This window comes from Polyodon spathula, chromosome 1 (assembly GCF_017654505.1).
Source record: "Polyodon spathula isolate WHYD16114869_AA chromosome 1, ASM1765450v1, whole genome shotgun sequence".
NCBI classification, from domain to species: Eukaryota; Metazoa; Chordata; class Actinopteri; order Acipenseriformes; family Polyodontidae; genus Polyodon; species Polyodon spathula.
In genome coordinates, this window is record NC_054534.1 from 26816137 (window position 1) to 26834538 (window position 18402).

Sequence of the window (18402 nt, forward strand, 5' to 3'; positions counted from 1 at the left end):
GGACTGGCGTCCCATCCAGGGTGTAGTCCTGCCTTGCACCCTATGTCTGCTGGTTTATGCTCCGGCTCACCGCGACCCTGTAAAGGATTAAATGGTTAATGATAATGGATGAATGGATGTATTACTATATACCAAAAATCACATAAACAAAAGGCTTACTCGATGCCTGATGAAACAGTCAAATGAATTGAAGTTAAACTCAGTCAGAATTCTTGTTACACGAAGGTGTGTTTTAACGTCAGTACTTTGGTACTTGGTATTATACAGTTCTGTAAGTTGACAAATATCATAAAACAGATTGCTATTGGTATCGTCCTAGTGCAGAAATGAAACCTTTTTTTAAACTTTCGTGTCATTTGTGTTGCATAACCTAATGCTGCTTTCGTTTGCCTTCTAAAATAAACATGCTATTTAGTAAGGTGTTCTGGAACAATAAGAAAATGATTGCATTTGAATTGGTAGGTGATACATACAATTCCAGAGACATAATCTAGCCTTTCCCCTCTGTATAGCTTTAAAAAACAGACACAAATGTATGAGATGTTTTTTAAAGACTGGCACGCGCCTGGTTGATCCGTGTGTCACTACAATAAACTACTACAGCTGCAACATTTTGCTGGGAAACCACCCATCTATTTCAGCTTCACTCAACTGCAAGAATAAAAAGATACAATATTGGAAAATAATTTTCAATTTATAAAACTGTATTTGGATATAATGAAGTGCTGTACCGCCCTGTTCTCTTGATGTTTGGACAGGCACATTAACATTTTACAGCGGTGAGTATACAATGTTTGGACAGGCACATTATTGTTTTTACAATGTTTTCATTTAAATGGTGCAGCATTATTTAAATTTAATAAATAAAAGTGTTGATATGTTCTGAATCACACAAGGATGAAAACAACTTGACATAACACTACCAATGTGGTGTGGGACAATACATGAACTTTTCTCAGTAATTACTTATAATAAAAGCACATGCTATATCTGTATTCCAGAAAGTTCCATAGAACTGTACAGGCCTGTTCCTTTGTGTAGTTTGTGCAGACTTGTACACGGAAACACCTGCCAACCCAACGAATACTATCCACCCGATCTGCAACGTATCACACTGTTAACACATGATCCTTTCATTCAGATCAAACCATCTCCAGAGTTATCTCTCTTCATCGTCCAACTAATGTATCCCATGGAATCAAGATAGGACTACTAAAAGAAAACTCACATATCTGTATCAAAATAACAAGACCCTGCGTCTGGTGGTGTCTGAGTTTACTAACAAAACTAGAAAGTAAACCCCAGAAAGCAGGTTTGTTGTATTGCAAATGTATTGTGCAGGTTTTTGGTAATTGTAAATGTATTGTGGTTTTGGGTGGGTGCATTACAAAGAGCATGCAGCTGGCTAGCACAGTCTGGATCTTCAGTGTCTTAGGACATCTGGGAGGCCAAAGCAGTGCATCAGCTGTGAAGATAGGATCATTCATACAGGGGGGTCCAGTGTGAGAAGTTAATACAGCAGTAGAGGCACCTCTTGAGGATTCATGTGGGACACTGTGCAGTGAGGTGGTACCCTAAGAAGCAATTACAAGGAGATGGAACAGATGAGAGCACAGAGCCACTAATGTAATTCCACTTGTTTCTCCGTGACGCATTGCCTTCCATGTGGCTTTTTCTTCACCTTGCAGATCAGCCCTTAGTTTGAATAATAAAAGACACGCTAAACATTAAACACTGGGAAATAGCCACGCTGGCCTCGCCCTGTGCAGTGCACTAATGAGTCATTGCTTTTCGACGACCGTACTTTTTTTTTTTTTTTTTAAGTTTTACGTATTTTGACAAATCTAAAACAATGTATTTACATTTTATGCAATCTAGACGAGGCGATTCTACAGATACGCGTTGTTGCAAAAGAGCGTTTCACACGCACCTCTTTTGAGAGGAACTCTTCAATGTAAGTCACCGCACGGTACCAGCATGCGATTGGTTGCAGCAATGCAGGTCTCTGCGTAGCTGTGGGCAGTTCAGCCGCTGCATCACCATGCATGAGATGCCAGCAACATATGCTCCTCTCTTTTACCACTCGTTAGTGTTATTATAGGGAAAAAAAAAAACTCGGCTGTTTCATTTAATCAGATATTCCTGAACATTGATCTGCAGTCACTTGTTTTATTTCCCTGCTTAACCAAGTGATCTGTTTGATGCCGAGATGGTGATGGTGGAGGGTGGAAGTGTAATGCAGAATGCAGAGGAGATGCCATCCACTAATGGTGTAGGAGCGGACAGGCAAGCGGCACCGGCAGAGAGCAGGGATGGCAAAGACCGTCGTTCTCAGGAGATTGTCTGGAGAAATGTGGTCCTGATGGCTCTTGACCACATCGGAGCGGTATATGCTCTCTCGCTCATCCCAAAAGCGCACCCTCTCACCTGGATCTGGGGTGAGTCAAGACTGCTTGTTCACGTTTCTTTATTTTAAATAGTTTTTAGTCGAAGAAAACAAAGTCACCTGCCCACACCTACGTACCGAGACATCACTAATACTAACCTGTGTGAGTTTGTTGATGGTCAGGGGGTGTAATAAATTTCTTACTGTGGCGTTTGAGCATTTCGCACACCTACGTATTAGCAACTGTGGATGCAAATTAAAGTATAAATTACAAATATGTTTTGTTGACTGAAACCGTTTATTGTTTATCATTGTATATAACAAACACCTAAAAATGTGGCATTTAATAATTATATATATTTTTTTATCTATAACCCTGTATTTACTATACTTGTGCATACTTTATTTCTATTACTGCAACCCTATTTGTACGCCGTTGCTTCAACATCACAGTCGCTTTGGCACCCCGTTGGCATATTGTGAACACCACACGTTTGATATAGCACTGCGTCACAGGACTCTTCCAACCGTTTGGTTCGCGACAGGTGCTGCGCTCTTCCACCATTATTTTTAAATATGTACGTAACGTTCCATTTTTGTAAATCAAATATATTAAATAAATAACCCAGACAACTGTGTTTCCGCATGCTGCAATTGATTTGCATGCTGTGTACTGCTGAGTATAGATACAATATACTGTATTATGTATTTTGATTTACTAAAACATATCCTAGCGCTGGAGGATTATGGATTACCAGATTATTATTATTATTATTATTATTATTATTATTATTATTATTATTATTATAGTAATGACAGCAAACCCAATTTATCAATGCATGTAGTAGTTATAGTTCACTGAAGTAGTTTTTTGTTGCTTAACAAATAACAGTGTACTACACAACCAGGCAGAAAATATTTACACTTTAAATTGCCATTAAAAAATTAGGCCAGTGTCTTCTCAGCTGCTGTTCGGGTAATTAATGGTGGTAACTGAGTTGACTCTTATCAGGCCACGCATTCCTCTTAATGGGATTTGCATTCAATGATAGATTTAAGTGTGAAGTAATCATGCCCTATGAAGCTTGTCATCAACACTTCACAAGACATACATACAATTCTTGTTAACCACCTGTTATTGGTTCAATTTTGCTCACTCTAAAGCAGCAGTAGCCACATCTATCGAATAATCGCGCAAATAGATGTGTGATCTTATGTAACGAGCGTGCCCTTATAGAGGAGATAAGAACAAGAAATAAAAAAGTGAAAATCTATTAAAAATGCAATTACAAGTCATTAATGTACTGTATTACCATGCTGATATTTATTAAGCAGATTTAAAAACATCCTAGCACCGCTCCCCCACCCCCATAAAACATTGTAACCTATGTTCCCTTACAGATGATCCATACTACAGAACAGTGAGTAATTTTACATAATGGCAAAATGGTGGAAGCTTTTCTAGGAACCCCAAAGTGTACTAATGGCTTTCTAGAGATGTGGAGATACGTGTTCGTAATTCATTTTGGAGAGTGTGATCTATAAGGTGTCCAGAAGGTGGCAGTACTGTATATACACTGCATTTCCATAAAACAACTCACCGTGAGGGCCAGTTAGAGCAGTTGCATCCCGGACCGCCTCCTCAGTCCAGGAATTAAACACTTCAAGTCTACATCCAGCAGACCTGGGATCAGTCACAATTGTAATTGTGTAATTCATAATTAATTACAATTACAATGTAATTGAAATTGTGTAATTATATTTCTAATGGAAGTTGAACATTGGCACACCTTCTTAATTGTTATTATACAATATCATTGATTAATTGCAGTTCAGTTACACACAAGTGATTTGTGATTAATAGACAGCTGCTGCAGAGGTTTTTTTTTAAATAACTCTTCTTTAAGAGAAAAATGTTTAAAAATAACAATTTAATGAAAAGAGAATCAGAAAGTAACAGCTGCTAATGCTAACAATTGAAATGCTTACATTGTTAAAATAACAGGCTTGAAAGAGATGCACCTCATTGTTACAAATCAATGTGGGTCACAATGTGGAAAAAAACAGCACATCTCACAGATGTTGGTAGCGGGTGCTCTATGCACAAATTCTTCCCTAACCAAACCTGATTTCATGAGGAACAGCCTCAAAATGAGTGAGGCTGTGAGAATTAGAGGGACATACTTTTCCATCTTAGGTAAAAAAAAAAAAATTGTGAATCAGTTTTGGGAATTATGGCGAGTGTCACTAACAGGCATCCAACACAGGCTCCAACCTGCTGCCCTACTGCAGTACATACAAGATATATGAGAGTAACAGCAATCCAGCTGGAGAGCTGTAATAAAAAGAAAGGAAAGACCACTCAAGATGCACTTCAGTTTCCACATGCGTTTCATAACCCTAGTGATGTTGCTTTGTGTTAGTCTTGTTATTGCATTCACCTTGCATTCAGTAAAGGGGTGTGGCTTTGTTTATGGAAATTGTCATAAATCAAAGGTCAGTTCAGTGGATAAGTTCTATATTCGATTACATTATTAGGGATGCTGTTTGCACTGTGTAGTAGAACAGGCAGTGGCTGATATGCTTCATGTAATGCTAAACTGTGGAGACAGCTAGACTGCGAGTGCATGGTTTCTATGGAAACAAGGGCTCAGGGAAGCTAAAAAAAAAAAGACCATAATTATCTGTAAATAAGCAAATACATAGCGTACACCTTATTTTTCTTCATAGAAATTTACCTAGGTTTATTTTTCTGAAAGGACCACCAAATGTAAATGTAACAATACAAGTTAGATAATTAACTGGAGTGCTTTCTAGGTTGGTAACTTCACAGGAAAAAACAAACTGGAGCAATGAATAAGCTTGAATAATGCAATCCCTGTGGACTGACCACTGTGAAGCTCACTGTTATTTCTGTGCCACAGTATTTTTGGTTGTGAATGTTTAGGCAGCATCACCACTTGAATTATTTATAAAATCTATGGAATCAGCACAATATCCTCTTGGGCATTTCAGTCTGTGTTAGAATACATCTGGTAATCAAACTGTATACAAATGGCTGTACACATTTACTATCTTATTATATATATATATATATATATATATATATATATATATATATATATATATATATATATATATATATATATATATATATATCCTAATATATGAACCTAACAATAATACTTCGCTGTATAGTACAGCTAAGTTTTTTTGGATGTACATAAAAGTTTTAAATGATAAAAATAAATAAATAGATAAATAAAATCTTTCTGGCTGTTTCCACAAAGTAAAACCAAGCAGGGTTAAACAGAAACCCCTTTAACCGCAGTGAGTTTTCTTGATTAATTCTTCAGTTTTATGAACACCAAGGGAAGTGGATACAATGACAAGAAGACATGCCGTGTTGTGAAATCTTATCACAGCCAGAATGGTTGAGGGTGGTTGAGCGGGTATGTTGACTGCATCTCTTTCAGCTCCATTGATATACATTTCCTGGGCAAAATCTAATGAAACAATGCAAACCTTGCAGTTAATTTTTAAAGTGTGTGTATTGTCAATGATCGGCGTAAAAAGTGAAGGGAGAATGACAGAGTGTGTGAGGCTTTGACAGTTAGCTTGAAAGAGAATCAGTCCATCTCTTTATAGAAAAAAACAAACTAATAGAGCACTTAACTTCATTTCTGTGGGTCTAGCTGCCTGCTTGTTCCCTGCTGGATTATTAAAACCTGCCTTGTTAGAGGGACTGGACTGTGATAAAAGCAAATCCCTAACACATTATGTTGTACTTTGATTTAATGTTCACTAAACTTTACAGTATATGCAGGGTATGTTGGTGTGCGGTCTTTGGACAACAAAGCTAATGGAGTGTAGTGGAAAGAAGTGGGTTCTCTTTGAAGTAGTGAGATACTGGCATGACTTATTCTTGAAGATGTCTCAACCCAAATATAAAGGAAAATGCTGTAGATGACATCTGTCTGAACCTCTATAGGGCTGATCCTAGTGTAGCTGAGTGGAAGAGCTTAGAACAAAAACAATGTCAGATTACTGGCTGGGCACTCTGTTCCATGGCGCATAACCTTCAACATGATTTGCACAGGGGTATATGTTCCTTTAGAAGCAAGCATCCCTGGATTATTAAAGATATTGTTGCAGCTGTGTGGGAGGCTTCATACCAGTGTTGTTATCTCTCTGGCTGCTGCTTCTCTGTTTCGTGGATTGCTTGTTATAGTTCCACAACATCCAGTAAAGCTGAGCAGTGCAGGAAACAGCACTGCTGTTAACCTCAAACGCTGTAATAGAATGGAGGGTTTAACACTGCAGAGATAATGGCATTAGAATGGATTTTCTGTGAAAAGCAATTTATAAAAGTACTTTTACCATGGTTTACTACAGTAAGGGTAACATTGATAAGGGTAGCAGGCACAGGTGAACTCATGTCATAAAACATAAATACATTTGAACATTTATTGAAAAATACTTAAAAATAATATTTTGGGGGGTTTCAATGGATTTGTAGGTCATATAAACATTTTAAAAAAATGACCCATTTGAGAAGCTAACATTCAAATGAGCTCTGTATTAGTCAAGCAGTTTCAAAGATAGACAGGAAACAATTGCTAAAAAATATAAGTCTATTATATAATAAATGGTTTGGTTCTCCTTTGTAATGTACTGCTGGGTAAAGTCTATGATATGATAAATGGTTTGGTGCTCCTCTGTAATGTATTGCTGGGTAAAGTCTATGCTATGATAAATGGTTTGGTGCTCCTCTGTACTTCTTGGTAAAGTTTTACTGTTGCTTTTAATCTAAACTATGTAATTCTAATTTTAGTAATGGTTTTAGGCAAAATAAAATGGGATCTGCCACCTAGACATGCTTAATGGTGCCTTTGATCCTGATGACTAGTGCTATTTATGGGATTCACTTAATTGTGTGCCTCCAGTTTAGACATTTTAACCACACGTGGTACCAGGCAGCATTTAGTCACATCAGTTATGCTAATAACACTAAGAACTAAGCTTTGGGTTGTGATAGCAGAAATCCACACAGCATTTAAATAAATCCTAATAGATGTTTTTGAATTGGCCTTTTTTAAAAAAAAAAAAAAAAAACTCTGATCAAACAGACTGATAACTGTAATGGTCCCCAAACTAATCTTCTAACCTTGCAGTCTACATGACATCATCTTTCTTTCATTTACATGCCCCCCTTGTGTATTTTGTGCAGCCCACTCAGTAGAACTGGAGCTCAAGAGCCAACAGCCATTCCTATCAGCTCCTTCTCAGCTCTAAACCGATACTGCTAGTGATGACAGACACGCAGTAAGAAAAGCAGTCGGGATACTGACAATCAGGATTTCAGTTCAAATGGAATACAACTCTGGGCGACGGTTCTTTCCAATGTTATTTATGTCATTTAATTGGGACGACACTTTGTTTAATTGGGATACAGTTCAAATGATGAACGGAGACCCCTTTTCAGAGCAAGACAGGTCACGTAGCACAGTCAGTGTTGCCAAGACAGGTCACCTAGCACAGACAGGTCACCTAGCACAGTCAGTGTTGCCAAGACAGGTCACCTAGCACAGACATTGTTGCCCAGACAGGTCACCTAGCACAGACAGTGTTGCCAAGACAGGTCACCTAGCACAGACATTGTTGCCAAGACAGGTCACCTAGCACAGTCAGTGTTGCCAGGTCTCACAAGAAAAAAAAAAAGCATCACTGCCTTCCAAAACAAGCCCACCCCATTTCAGAGGCTTTTTTTAGAAAAGGCAGAACCTTTTTTAACTGCTGAGGTCATGTCATCTATTACAAAAAAAAAACCTGTGACCCTCAAAAAATTAAAGCAACTCTCAATAAAAATAAGCCCAACCCCGCTTATTGTAAGCAGACTTGGCAACTGTGAGCACAGTGCAGTGAGTACGTGATTACTCTGTTGAGCTCTTGAAGAAAGAGGAGTTTCCTCATAGATATAGAAGGATATATCTGTGAGTCTCCTGTGGTTTCTCAGGCTGCGATTGCAAAGAAAGTTAAGGTGCCAACATCGCAGGTGGCTCGCCTTGTGAGAAGATGTGGTTTCATTCTTTTTCTTTTCATCAAGAAACAAAAAAATGTGACTAAGGTCCTCTTAACAGCTTCTCGTTTAATTGGTACAGCCGCTTATTCAGGATATTTTGCCTTCTCCCGAGGTGGGCTGACACATCGCTGACTGTTATTGTGTATAGGGTGACTAGTGGTATATTATTAGCCATGGTAAATGATGTCAAAACACTGATGCCCATGTTAATAGTTCCTAGTGCAAGTGATGTAACAGGAATAAAGTATGGTACAAATGTCAGGGATCTACCCGTCCATTACATTACACAGGTGCCAGTCAATAGCAGGAAAAGTAAAGGTTACTATGGCAGAGTAATAACAGAGTAATATCAAATGTCCAAGCAAAATCTCAACATACTCAGGTAAGTGGCTTTTGATTAAACGAACACATTTAACACCTTGAATCAAGTGCATTTAATAAATCATCAAATGTAAAAAAAAAAACCTTGAAAAATATTATACATGTCCAATTTAACAATTAGATCAATTATGTTAATTGAGAACATCAGTTGGAATGAAAAGCAGAAGACCCCGTGGCCCTCGAGGGCTGGAGTGTGACACTTGTGGTTTAATTTAAAAAGGATATTTTATAACTTACACAGCACTGGTACTGCCAGTTGTGACAGACATTCAGTACAATAGTAACATTGTTGACAATAACCAAGCATTAAATCCAGAATCATAATGCCCATGTTAATAGTTCTGTTTGGGAGAGAACAGAAAAACCAAAATCTAGTGTCTCATCCTGATTAGCAGCAAAGTGAGGAGCACCTCAGTCAGAGAAGGGATCCCACTAACTCGGGGGCTCTTTTGTGTTTTTGCAGCGTATCTGTGCTTCTTACTCACGGCTCTGGGGGTGACCGCTGGGGCTCATCGATTGTGGAGCCACAGATCTTACAAAGCGAAGCTGCCTCTGAGGATATTCCTGGCTGCAGCCAACTCTATGGCTTTCCAGGTTAGTAGAGAAAAGAGGCAACCCCCCCTGGTTCTGCTGCACTGATAAACCCTAACAAGCTGTTACAAGACTGGAGGTTTAAACCATGAGAGCCCTACCAAAGAAGGAACATCACTGAATGAGATCAAGAACGGCTGTCAAAGCATCCCCTTGAAAACCTCTCAACTCAGCTCTTCTGTGAGCACTTGACAGCTGCACCACAGCGGGACAGACAGACTGACAAAGCTTTTCACTACAGGTTGTTATTAGCACAATTCCTTTCTTAGAAAAAAAAAACATTGCAATTATAATTCCAAAAGGTTTGGTTTAAAGAGCTTTGAAAGTCTAGTTAATTGAGTATAAAAACAGCCATTAGCAGACCTGAGAGGTATAACAATGCAAGTGTGTTTTATTTTTAAATGTTGTTTTTGTTTTTTCCAGAGTTTGTATGTTTTCCATGTTGAGATGTAATATCATACAAGGCTTATAGTGTGACCAAAAGTTTTGCATCACCCTATATAATTAACTACTGTAATTCTGCTTCATAAAGTCGATTGAAACGTGATGATTAACGTCACGTTAACATATTGAATTAAATACCGCTTTGTAGTTTTCTCTTTAGCCACAGAACAGAGATAGGAGAAGCAGGGCAGTATAGGCTGTTTGGATTGGCCACACTCTTTGAGGCTGTGAAGAAACAGTTCAGTCTCCATGCCCCTTTTTTTGTTCAAGCAAAGGCATCCAGATTACGCTGTGGCCAAACTCATTCCACTAGTGACCTAGGCTGGATTTGAACCTCCAGAGATGAAAGGTCAGTTCATTGCTTGCTCACTCTTTGTGCAGAACGACATCTTCGAGTGGTCACGGGATCACAGAGTGCACCACAAGTACTCCGAGACAGACGCCGACCCGCACAACGCCACGCGGGGCTTCTTCTTCTCCCATGTGGGCTGGCTGTTCATTAGGAAGCACCGCGACGTCATCGACAAGGGGAAGAAGCTGGATTTCAGTGACCTGATGGCCGACCCTGTTGTGATGTTTCAACGGACGTGAGTATTTCAGGAGAGACAGGAAATTATTTTTTTGCTTACAGGATAATAAAAAAAATTGACTTTGAAGTGCACCGAGGGGACTCCAGCAGTGGTTTGGACACGTGCTTTATTTGAATCGGAAATGCTAACAACCACTTGTTTTCAATCAAATGCACACAACGCTGTTTTATAGTATAGTACCAAGGGGGTAGATAACCCTTACCAGCAGTCTCTGGAGTTGTTTTAAACAGGTTTTCAATGTTGTATTCATGGTTGCGTCTGTCTGTCAGTATGATGACATAACAATGGGACCTCAGCATGGCTGTCATGGAGCAGCACTGTTTTAACTGGTTCTCTCCTGACCTTGACAGTCACAGAGCGGCACCATGGGTGGGCACTAGGGGGCATTGCCCAGCCAGTTTCAACCTTGTGACCCCAGGGATGGGATATAACAGCTGTGGCGTTGTCAATATCCAAAGGGCTTGTTGTGCCTGTCTAGTGCAATCTTCAGGGGTCCCGCACACACGAACAAGGACACAGTTCAGTTCAGGAACAAAGAAAGTCAGGTTTTATTTTAAAAAACCCAATAAACAAACAAAATACCGTAAAGTATAAATTATAAATGTTCCAAACAAACATGCCACAGAGGCTTCTCTCTCTCAACCTTGCTCCACACAGGTTTTCTCTTCTCACATTCTCCAACACACTCACCCAACAACATCCTTTTATACCATGTGGCCAGGGCTGATTGACAATGAATTATTCAAGCCCCAACTGACCACATTCCACACTTTTCTCCCAGTCACATCCACACAATCAACCAGTAAACCAATCACTCCCACATTTACACAGTCACACAATGCCATCACCATGTGAGATTCCAAACTCATCCATGTGCAGAGCCTGTGCTGTGTGACACAGCGCTGAGACACATTTGATTCAGTTGAATTTGTATAATCTGTTGCATTATTGGTACTATAGATTCTGACAAAAACCCATTCCACTGAAGTGTGCTCAACAAATTGAATGTAAAATGAGCTAACCAAGTCCTGCTCTTGTGCTCTGGATCAGTTGAGTTGATGTGATTTTCTCTACAAACAACAGCTTAGTTCAGTTCATATTTAACAAACAGGAGTCAAAGGTGGTAACTGAGCAAGAAGGGTATAGGGTGGAGTTACTGTAATTAAATCTACAGTTTTTCTTGTAGTATTACTCTTGTCCCGTCATGGGGGAAACATTTTTGTCAGCCTTCTTTTTTCTTCTCTAAATACTTTCTTTGGCACACAGTAACTCATAGACAAGTTGATGGGGTTACTAGATTTCCAGAGTGAAAAACTGGGACTTTCTTGAAGTGGTATCAACTCTGAAGCAGTTAAAATAAGTAATAATAATAACACAGTCTTAATTTAACAATGAAACAGTGGGTGTTTATACTGTATATATTTGAAATCATTATAAAATGGCTGTGTTTGTCAGGACACAATAGGGGCTAACTTTGCTGGTGGCACTTCCAAGATAAAATTGTAATTAAAAAAAAAAAAAAAAAAAAAAAAAAAAAAAAAAACACTTGCCATGGTCCAGAAAGTTAAAGAGAATATTCATTATTAAACACACAATCTAAATTATTGAACAGGTAGTCCATAAATGTGTTATTTTTTTGTATAATAAGTTACTGTGCTGTCAAATTGCTAAACGCACTGCTACCATGTTGTACATCTTGATGTGAATAGAAAACAGCAAAACTGGGCTGTTTGTGACTGGGGGAAAAAATGAAGGCAGAAAGCTGGGGAAATCCCACTTTTCCTGGGATGTCTGGTGACCCTATGATGGCACATTTTGTACTCTTGCATTTCTGGATTTGGGTGGTGATTTAGGGCTCTTGATTGGGAGGATGATAGCCCCAGGGGAAAGGTCAGGGTGGTATTGCCAGAGGTGAGGCTCAGTGAAAGGCTGTAAGAACTTGTGTGTTCTGCACTGCATGGCAAATCCCAATTCTACTGTTTAGTTTCGGTCATGATGGGCAGTCAGGCTTCACACACAAGATCTCAGATCATCACTGTGTGTTACTTTTACTTAGCGAGACTAAGGTGCACAAGAACTTCATTCACACACACACACACAAAAAGAAAAAAAAAAACTTCTGTAGTTCTTGCCAAGCTATTTCATATAGTTTAGGTTCACAGTGAATTTCATTAGAATGCCATTTTTGTTTTGTGCAACTTAGTTTAAATGATAAAGCGATAATGAAGTCCACGGTCAATGTCACTAAATATTAATCATTCATCCTTGCAGATCAGGGTTGTAAAAAAACAAAAACCTTGCAAATTATTTTCAGCTGAAAATTTTTGCATGGCTTCTCTATGAATTGCTAATTAATTAGAACATGATTTGTTATCTTTGTTTTTCTGATAAAATATGTGTAAGAGATAATGTACAGTGCACAATAGAGTAACTGCTTGCTTCAGGTGTCTGAAGGAGCTTAGAATAATGCTCAATATCCTTTACAAAATTGGAATAACTGAAAACAAAATAAAACAAAGAATAGCACAACATTTTCTGTCAATAACTAAAAAACTAAACACATCATACTTATAATCTTACAATGATACAGCTAACAACGGTTCTCTTTTGTTGAGCTTATGACTGTGATTTTTCTTTCCACACTGACCCCTGTTCAGTTACTCTGGAGCTGCGGTTTGAATATTGCTGGTGCCAGTCTGCTGTGCTCACGTGTCCTTGCTGTCTTGTGCAGGTATTACAAGAGCTCTGTGCTTCTTATGTGCTTCATCCTCCCTACCCTGGTGCCCTGGTACTTCTGGGGAGAGAGTCTGTGGAACTCCTTCTTCCTGGCCTCCATCCTGCGCTACACCATGTGCCTGAACGTCACCTGGCTGGTGAACAGCGCTGCACACATGTACGGCAACCGGCCGTACGACAAGAGCATCAGTCCCAGGGAGAACAGATTTGTCACATTCGGAGCCATTGGTTAGTAGGAAAACGTAATTTCATCCTTTTTAAGGGTTTATAATGCAACTAGTTAGATATGAAAACAAACAAGTGCAAACGACGAGGCGCTACCCATTAGCATGAAAGTCCAAACTCAACCCAGAGGTTTTTCGTCTATAGTCAGCGCACCCTCTTTAAAAAATATGTTAGAGTTTTGAATGGCAGCTGTACAGCTGCCACGAGATACAAATAAAAGTTATTTTTCAGGGGGTTCAAAGTTTATGGTAGTGTTAAGTGGGTGGCATTTGGTCAATGGACCTAACACTACCTGGCTGATAAACAGCATTGGAAGTGGAAACCGAGGGCATTTCTTCTGCTTCCTGTTTGCACAGGTCACTGACCAACCAAGGGCCTACAGGAAGAACTAACATGTTGCCACTTGCTACTGTGACCTTAGCAGAAGTACCTCAATCTCTCTACCGAACCAAGCATGAAAAAAATCTAAATCCTAGCCTAAATAGTGTTTGGAACAATCTCTATATACTTTTGCTGTCTTGAAAGTAACTTAGGATATTTCTTTATGAGTGATGTTCACTGTTCAGCTCTTGTAATCTTTAAAAATTGCTAGTGGAATTAAAGTTAACACGTTTTTATTTGCATCTGTTTGCTACCGGCACTGGTTAATCCAGTTAAAAAAAAAATAAAAATACTGCTTGAGTGACTGGGGTGAGAGGGCAGGGGTCAACAGGTATCCTAGATTCCCCCAAATCTGTCGGTCGCTGCAAAATGATGTTAAACCAATAGAGGATTTGGAGACTGTTCATTGTGTCTCTGCTTTAAGTAGAATAAAAGTTTTGGGAATCTCTGCGCATATGTGGGTCTGTTTGTCTATTTCCACAGGTGAAGGGTTCCACAACTACCACCACACCTTTCCCTTTGACTACTCTACCAGCGAGTTCGGCCTGCGGCTGAACCCGACCACGTGTTTCATTGATCTTATGTGCTGGCTGGGCCTGGCGAGTGACCGGAAACGAGCCTCCAAAGAAATCATTGAGGCCCGCAAGAAAAGAACTGGGGACGGCAGCTACTGAAGAAAACACTCAACACCTAACGAAGAAGAAGAAGAAGAAGAAGACGACTAAAGCCTTGCATTCTGTAAAAAAAGAAATAAAAAGAAGAAATTCAGTTGTTGTGATCTTTTAGGATACATTTGTAATTTCAAGCTATCAACTATGTGTTTCCACTTCCCCCCTGTAAGGTGTAGCTTTTTTTTAATTTATTTTTAAAATGTGAACATAAAGTGAACAGAATGGTATCTTACAATAGCAGTGGGATAAATTCTGCCCCCTGCAGCCTCAGGGTCTCTCAAGGCATAGTCTTGATGATTCAGGTCAAGGTTCGTACTTAACACACTTAACTAGACCAGAACTTGAACTGGGCCTGGAATCATCAGATCTTTGACACGGTGGGTGGAGGGGTTGCTGTGATTATTCAAGAAGTAGTTAGATGGCACACTAGAAAAATGGTGCACTGAAAACAAATTGACCTAATTACATATTTTCCTTCCTAAGGATTTTGGATGATCCTCGCTGGAAATTCATCTATGAGAAATAGATGAAAGCTGAAATGAGTTAATGATTTACAGCTTACCCTGATTCTTATAGTATCTTTTTTGTATTAGTGGGCAAAATAACCATGAGTCATCAGCCCAAAATGTGAGCAAAAACAAAAGTTATATAAAATTTATAAGTAAATAGTGTAACCCCCCCCTCAGCCATGTATTTGTTTATTGTGCATGGCTGGGGGTGCAGTATCTTATTGTAAATTATCTTTAATCAAAAGAATGGCATCATCTTATTAAGATATGTTAAATGTTACTGTCACTTATCCTATGAGAAACGATATGTGCCAGTCTGTCTGTGAATTGTGCAGGATACTGCAAAGTAAACAGTAAGGACATGCATGCTAAACCCCTGTCCACCTGACATGCCCTAAGATGTTGTTTAAAACATCCATGGAAAAGCAAGCATATTTTTCACAAAGAGAAAACCTTATGTAGTAATTAAGTTAAAGACAAGGACATGTGAATGTTCTAAAGCATTAATACATTATCTTCTATAGCACCACACTGACTGCAGCGGTGCTGTAATTTAGATTGAATCCAGTTCTCATTAGTGTTAAACCTAGTTAAACTGAGAACCACTAACAAAAAAATAGAATTTCCTTTTTTGGGGGTTTAAAACTACCACTGCCAATGTCAGAAACCTTATATTAATGCCAGTGTTGAAACACCGAGAGCCAAGCATTGGGGGCAGGAGGTTGGCGTTCAATAAAGAACGGCCTCTTTTTTTTTTTTTTTTTTAATAATAATGAATTCATACAGAAATACACATTCAAAATGTATAGCAGCTTGAAATAGGTGTCAGATAATGGACTGCACATTTCCACTGAGAAGTGCAACTACAGATTGATAGAATGTTTTTATTTTTTTGATAATTTCATTTTTTATTTTTGATCCAAAAAGACATTACATTTTTACTTACTGATGTTGCCGGGCTGTTCCGCATAGTATTCTCTCTTGTCCAGAGTGCTTTATCATCTGCATCTATATTCTGTTGATTTTTAAATGTAAATGTGTCGAAGGAAATGCTGTCCTTTGAAGAGTGAGACATCTGATTTATAGAGGTCTGACTTTTAAGTGATTGTAAAACAGTTTTCAGCAATGCCAAAATACACAATTTCCTGACTACTCATTTCATATATGTCACGTAGAAGCTACGTTCTGTATTTTAGCTACAATGGAACCCAACAAATTAACAAAGTTGCATTATGTTTTCTGTCTTTTTACTTGCTTGTGGTGTTGCTGCCTTCATTTGCTTTTTAAATATACACTGCCCTACGTGGAAGCGCTAAATGGAACTGTCTCTTTTTCAAATGTGTTTTGAACACACTGCTTTCTGGCACGGGTGCACTTTGAGAAAGGAAGTAGCTATCTCAATTTTTTTTTTGGTCTATTGTAAAAGTAACATTTAATAATGCCAAATATGATTTCGTAAACCAGAGGCTTTCAATATCAACGTGTTGGCTTAAGTGTCATTGGCTGTAGTGTTGAATTCTGAACTTTTTTTTTCAATAAATACTGCAGATGTGAGATGGTGCTGTTTGTCTTTTTTTTTTTGAAGGGTGTGTGAATTCAAATTTAAATTGTGAAGGGTGTACTAGAACTGTGTAGGTGGACGTTTTGTTTTTCAAATTCATGAGTTGCTTTGATGATTGGATGAGTGAAATGTTTTTTTTTTTTTTTTTTTTTATATGGTTTGCTCAACGTTTTTAATGTATGTTTTCAAAAATATGTATTTCCATCCCAATGCAAATGACCTGTCAGTATCTGTAAAAGTGATTTTGTGAGTTGCAGATAAATGCAAAGGAGACAATGGGATTATTGCTGCACTGTGGAGTGGTTGAATAAGGAAGAATCACTGCAGGATCCAGGGTGTCTCACCTTGGCATGCTGGTCACACACACCGCAGGTTCTTCCATTGGGAAGATCACAGTGAAGCTCTTCACTCTCACAAGGAACAAGTGTCTAACTGTGCTGATGATGGGTCCCAGGGCAGCTTGCAAAGATGGGGGGGTGGGGGGAGCTCTATTTTAAACTGACAAAATCCCACAGACAAGAAGAATCTTTAAAAATGAATATTTCTCTCTGGCCCAAGGACGACATTCAAATGGGTTTGTAATCAGAGCAGCAGGGTGAAAAATATCCTGAGGTTGTCTTGTGGAGTCTCAGTTTAAACAAGCCCATACATTGCCCTTCCTATGCAGACTGTATGATTTATAGGCACCTGCACTGTATACGTTTGTAGACATTTATGCTTGGTAGATAAAAAATCCAATTTACAGCTATTTCCATCTGTGACAGGGTCTTCCTCGGGTCACACGTGTATTCAAGCATACAGAGAGACAGAGGTGGTGTTGAAACGCCGGCACAGGCTCGCAGGATTTATTAACAAAAACAGAAAACTTAAGTAAAATAAAGGCGGTCATGTGACGTTACCAGCGATGGTAACTCACAGAGGACAAATACAGCAAACTGTACAAAAGTGCAAAATAAAACACAATACCCCAAACTATACCTCAAAAGATGCCGTGAAAACGACAGGCCTTACAGCAGCCCCGATAACAACGATCGCTGTGCTTTTATACTGACACTCCGTTGACACGCCCACCTGCCTGCTGGAACAGCTGATTGCTTTCAGCTGCTGCTCCACGCGGACGGGTAATCGTCCCCAGCGGAGCGCCACAGCAGCTAAACAATTAAATCAGTATTAACAATTAACACAAAAACATACAATAGACTACATATTTAATTGTGCAAGGCTTACGCTTTGCCACACCATCATACAGAGGACCTGTTTGATAATTAAATATATAAAACAATGCAACAAAGAGGCTCCACATTTAAGCTTTTTGTACATAATAATTACCGGTCTTTCTGGCTCTTGGCCTGACATATCGCTTTTGTTATAATCAAAACTGGTTTTATCCAAGGACCCATATAAAGGTATTTGCACAGTGGTTTATACATTTTACTAATGCAGTACACAATGGATGCATCTACGAAAGGTTACCATGCATTACTATGGGTTTAACATGCTTTAACACACCTATCTGCTCTTTACCGTATTTTCCACTATGATTTACAACACTTTATTTTGCTTTTACCATGGCACATTTTCATGAGTGGAAAACGAATCTACTGGCACAAAAAAGGACTAATGTTCCAGTCCCGCTATCCCTTGACCACAATAAAGGTTTTACAACAAAAGGTGTGACAACTGCTTATCCTTTCATTGCATCCCCAAATTCCCCATTACAATGGTGTCAATTCCAAAATAGATTCCAAGACTAGCAGATAATGCGTAATCACGCAAACAGACATGTAGTTTATGTAGGACTCTGTACTGTTAACATACATGGGGTCACGTCCAAAGCTTTGCCCA

General features: G+C 38.9%; 1 protein-coding gene across 1 annotated transcript; it reads left to right on the forward strand.

Moving 5' to 3' along the window:
- The first annotated feature begins 2004 nt into the window (after window positions 1-2004).
- LOC121316453 (stearoyl-CoA desaturase 5-like) lies at window positions 2005-16550 on the forward strand. Its single transcript, XM_041251522.1, has 5 exons — window positions 2005-2438; window positions 9313-9443; window positions 10266-10471; window positions 13206-13438; window positions 14300-16550. Exons 1-5 carry the CDS (start codon window positions 2210-2212, stop codon window positions 14488-14490), a joined length of 990 nt encoding a protein of 329 aa, XP_041107456.1. The 5' UTR covers window positions 2005-2209; the 3' UTR covers window positions 14491-16550.
- The last annotated feature ends 1852 nt before the right edge of the window (window positions 16551-18402 follow it).

Coding starts and splice junctions, on each gene's coding strand:
- LOC121316453 (XM_041251522.1), top strand. CDS start 2,210: ATGGTGATGGTGGAGGGTGGAAGTGTAATGCAGAATGCAGAGGAGATG. Junction 2,439..9,312: donor CCCTCTCACCTGGATCTGGG/GTGAGTCAAGAC, acceptor GTGTTTTTGCAG/CGTATCTGTGCTTCTTACTC. Junction 9,444..10,265: donor CCAACTCTATGGCTTTCCAG/GTTAGTAGAGAA, acceptor CTCTTTGTGCAG/AACGACATCTTCGAGTGGTC.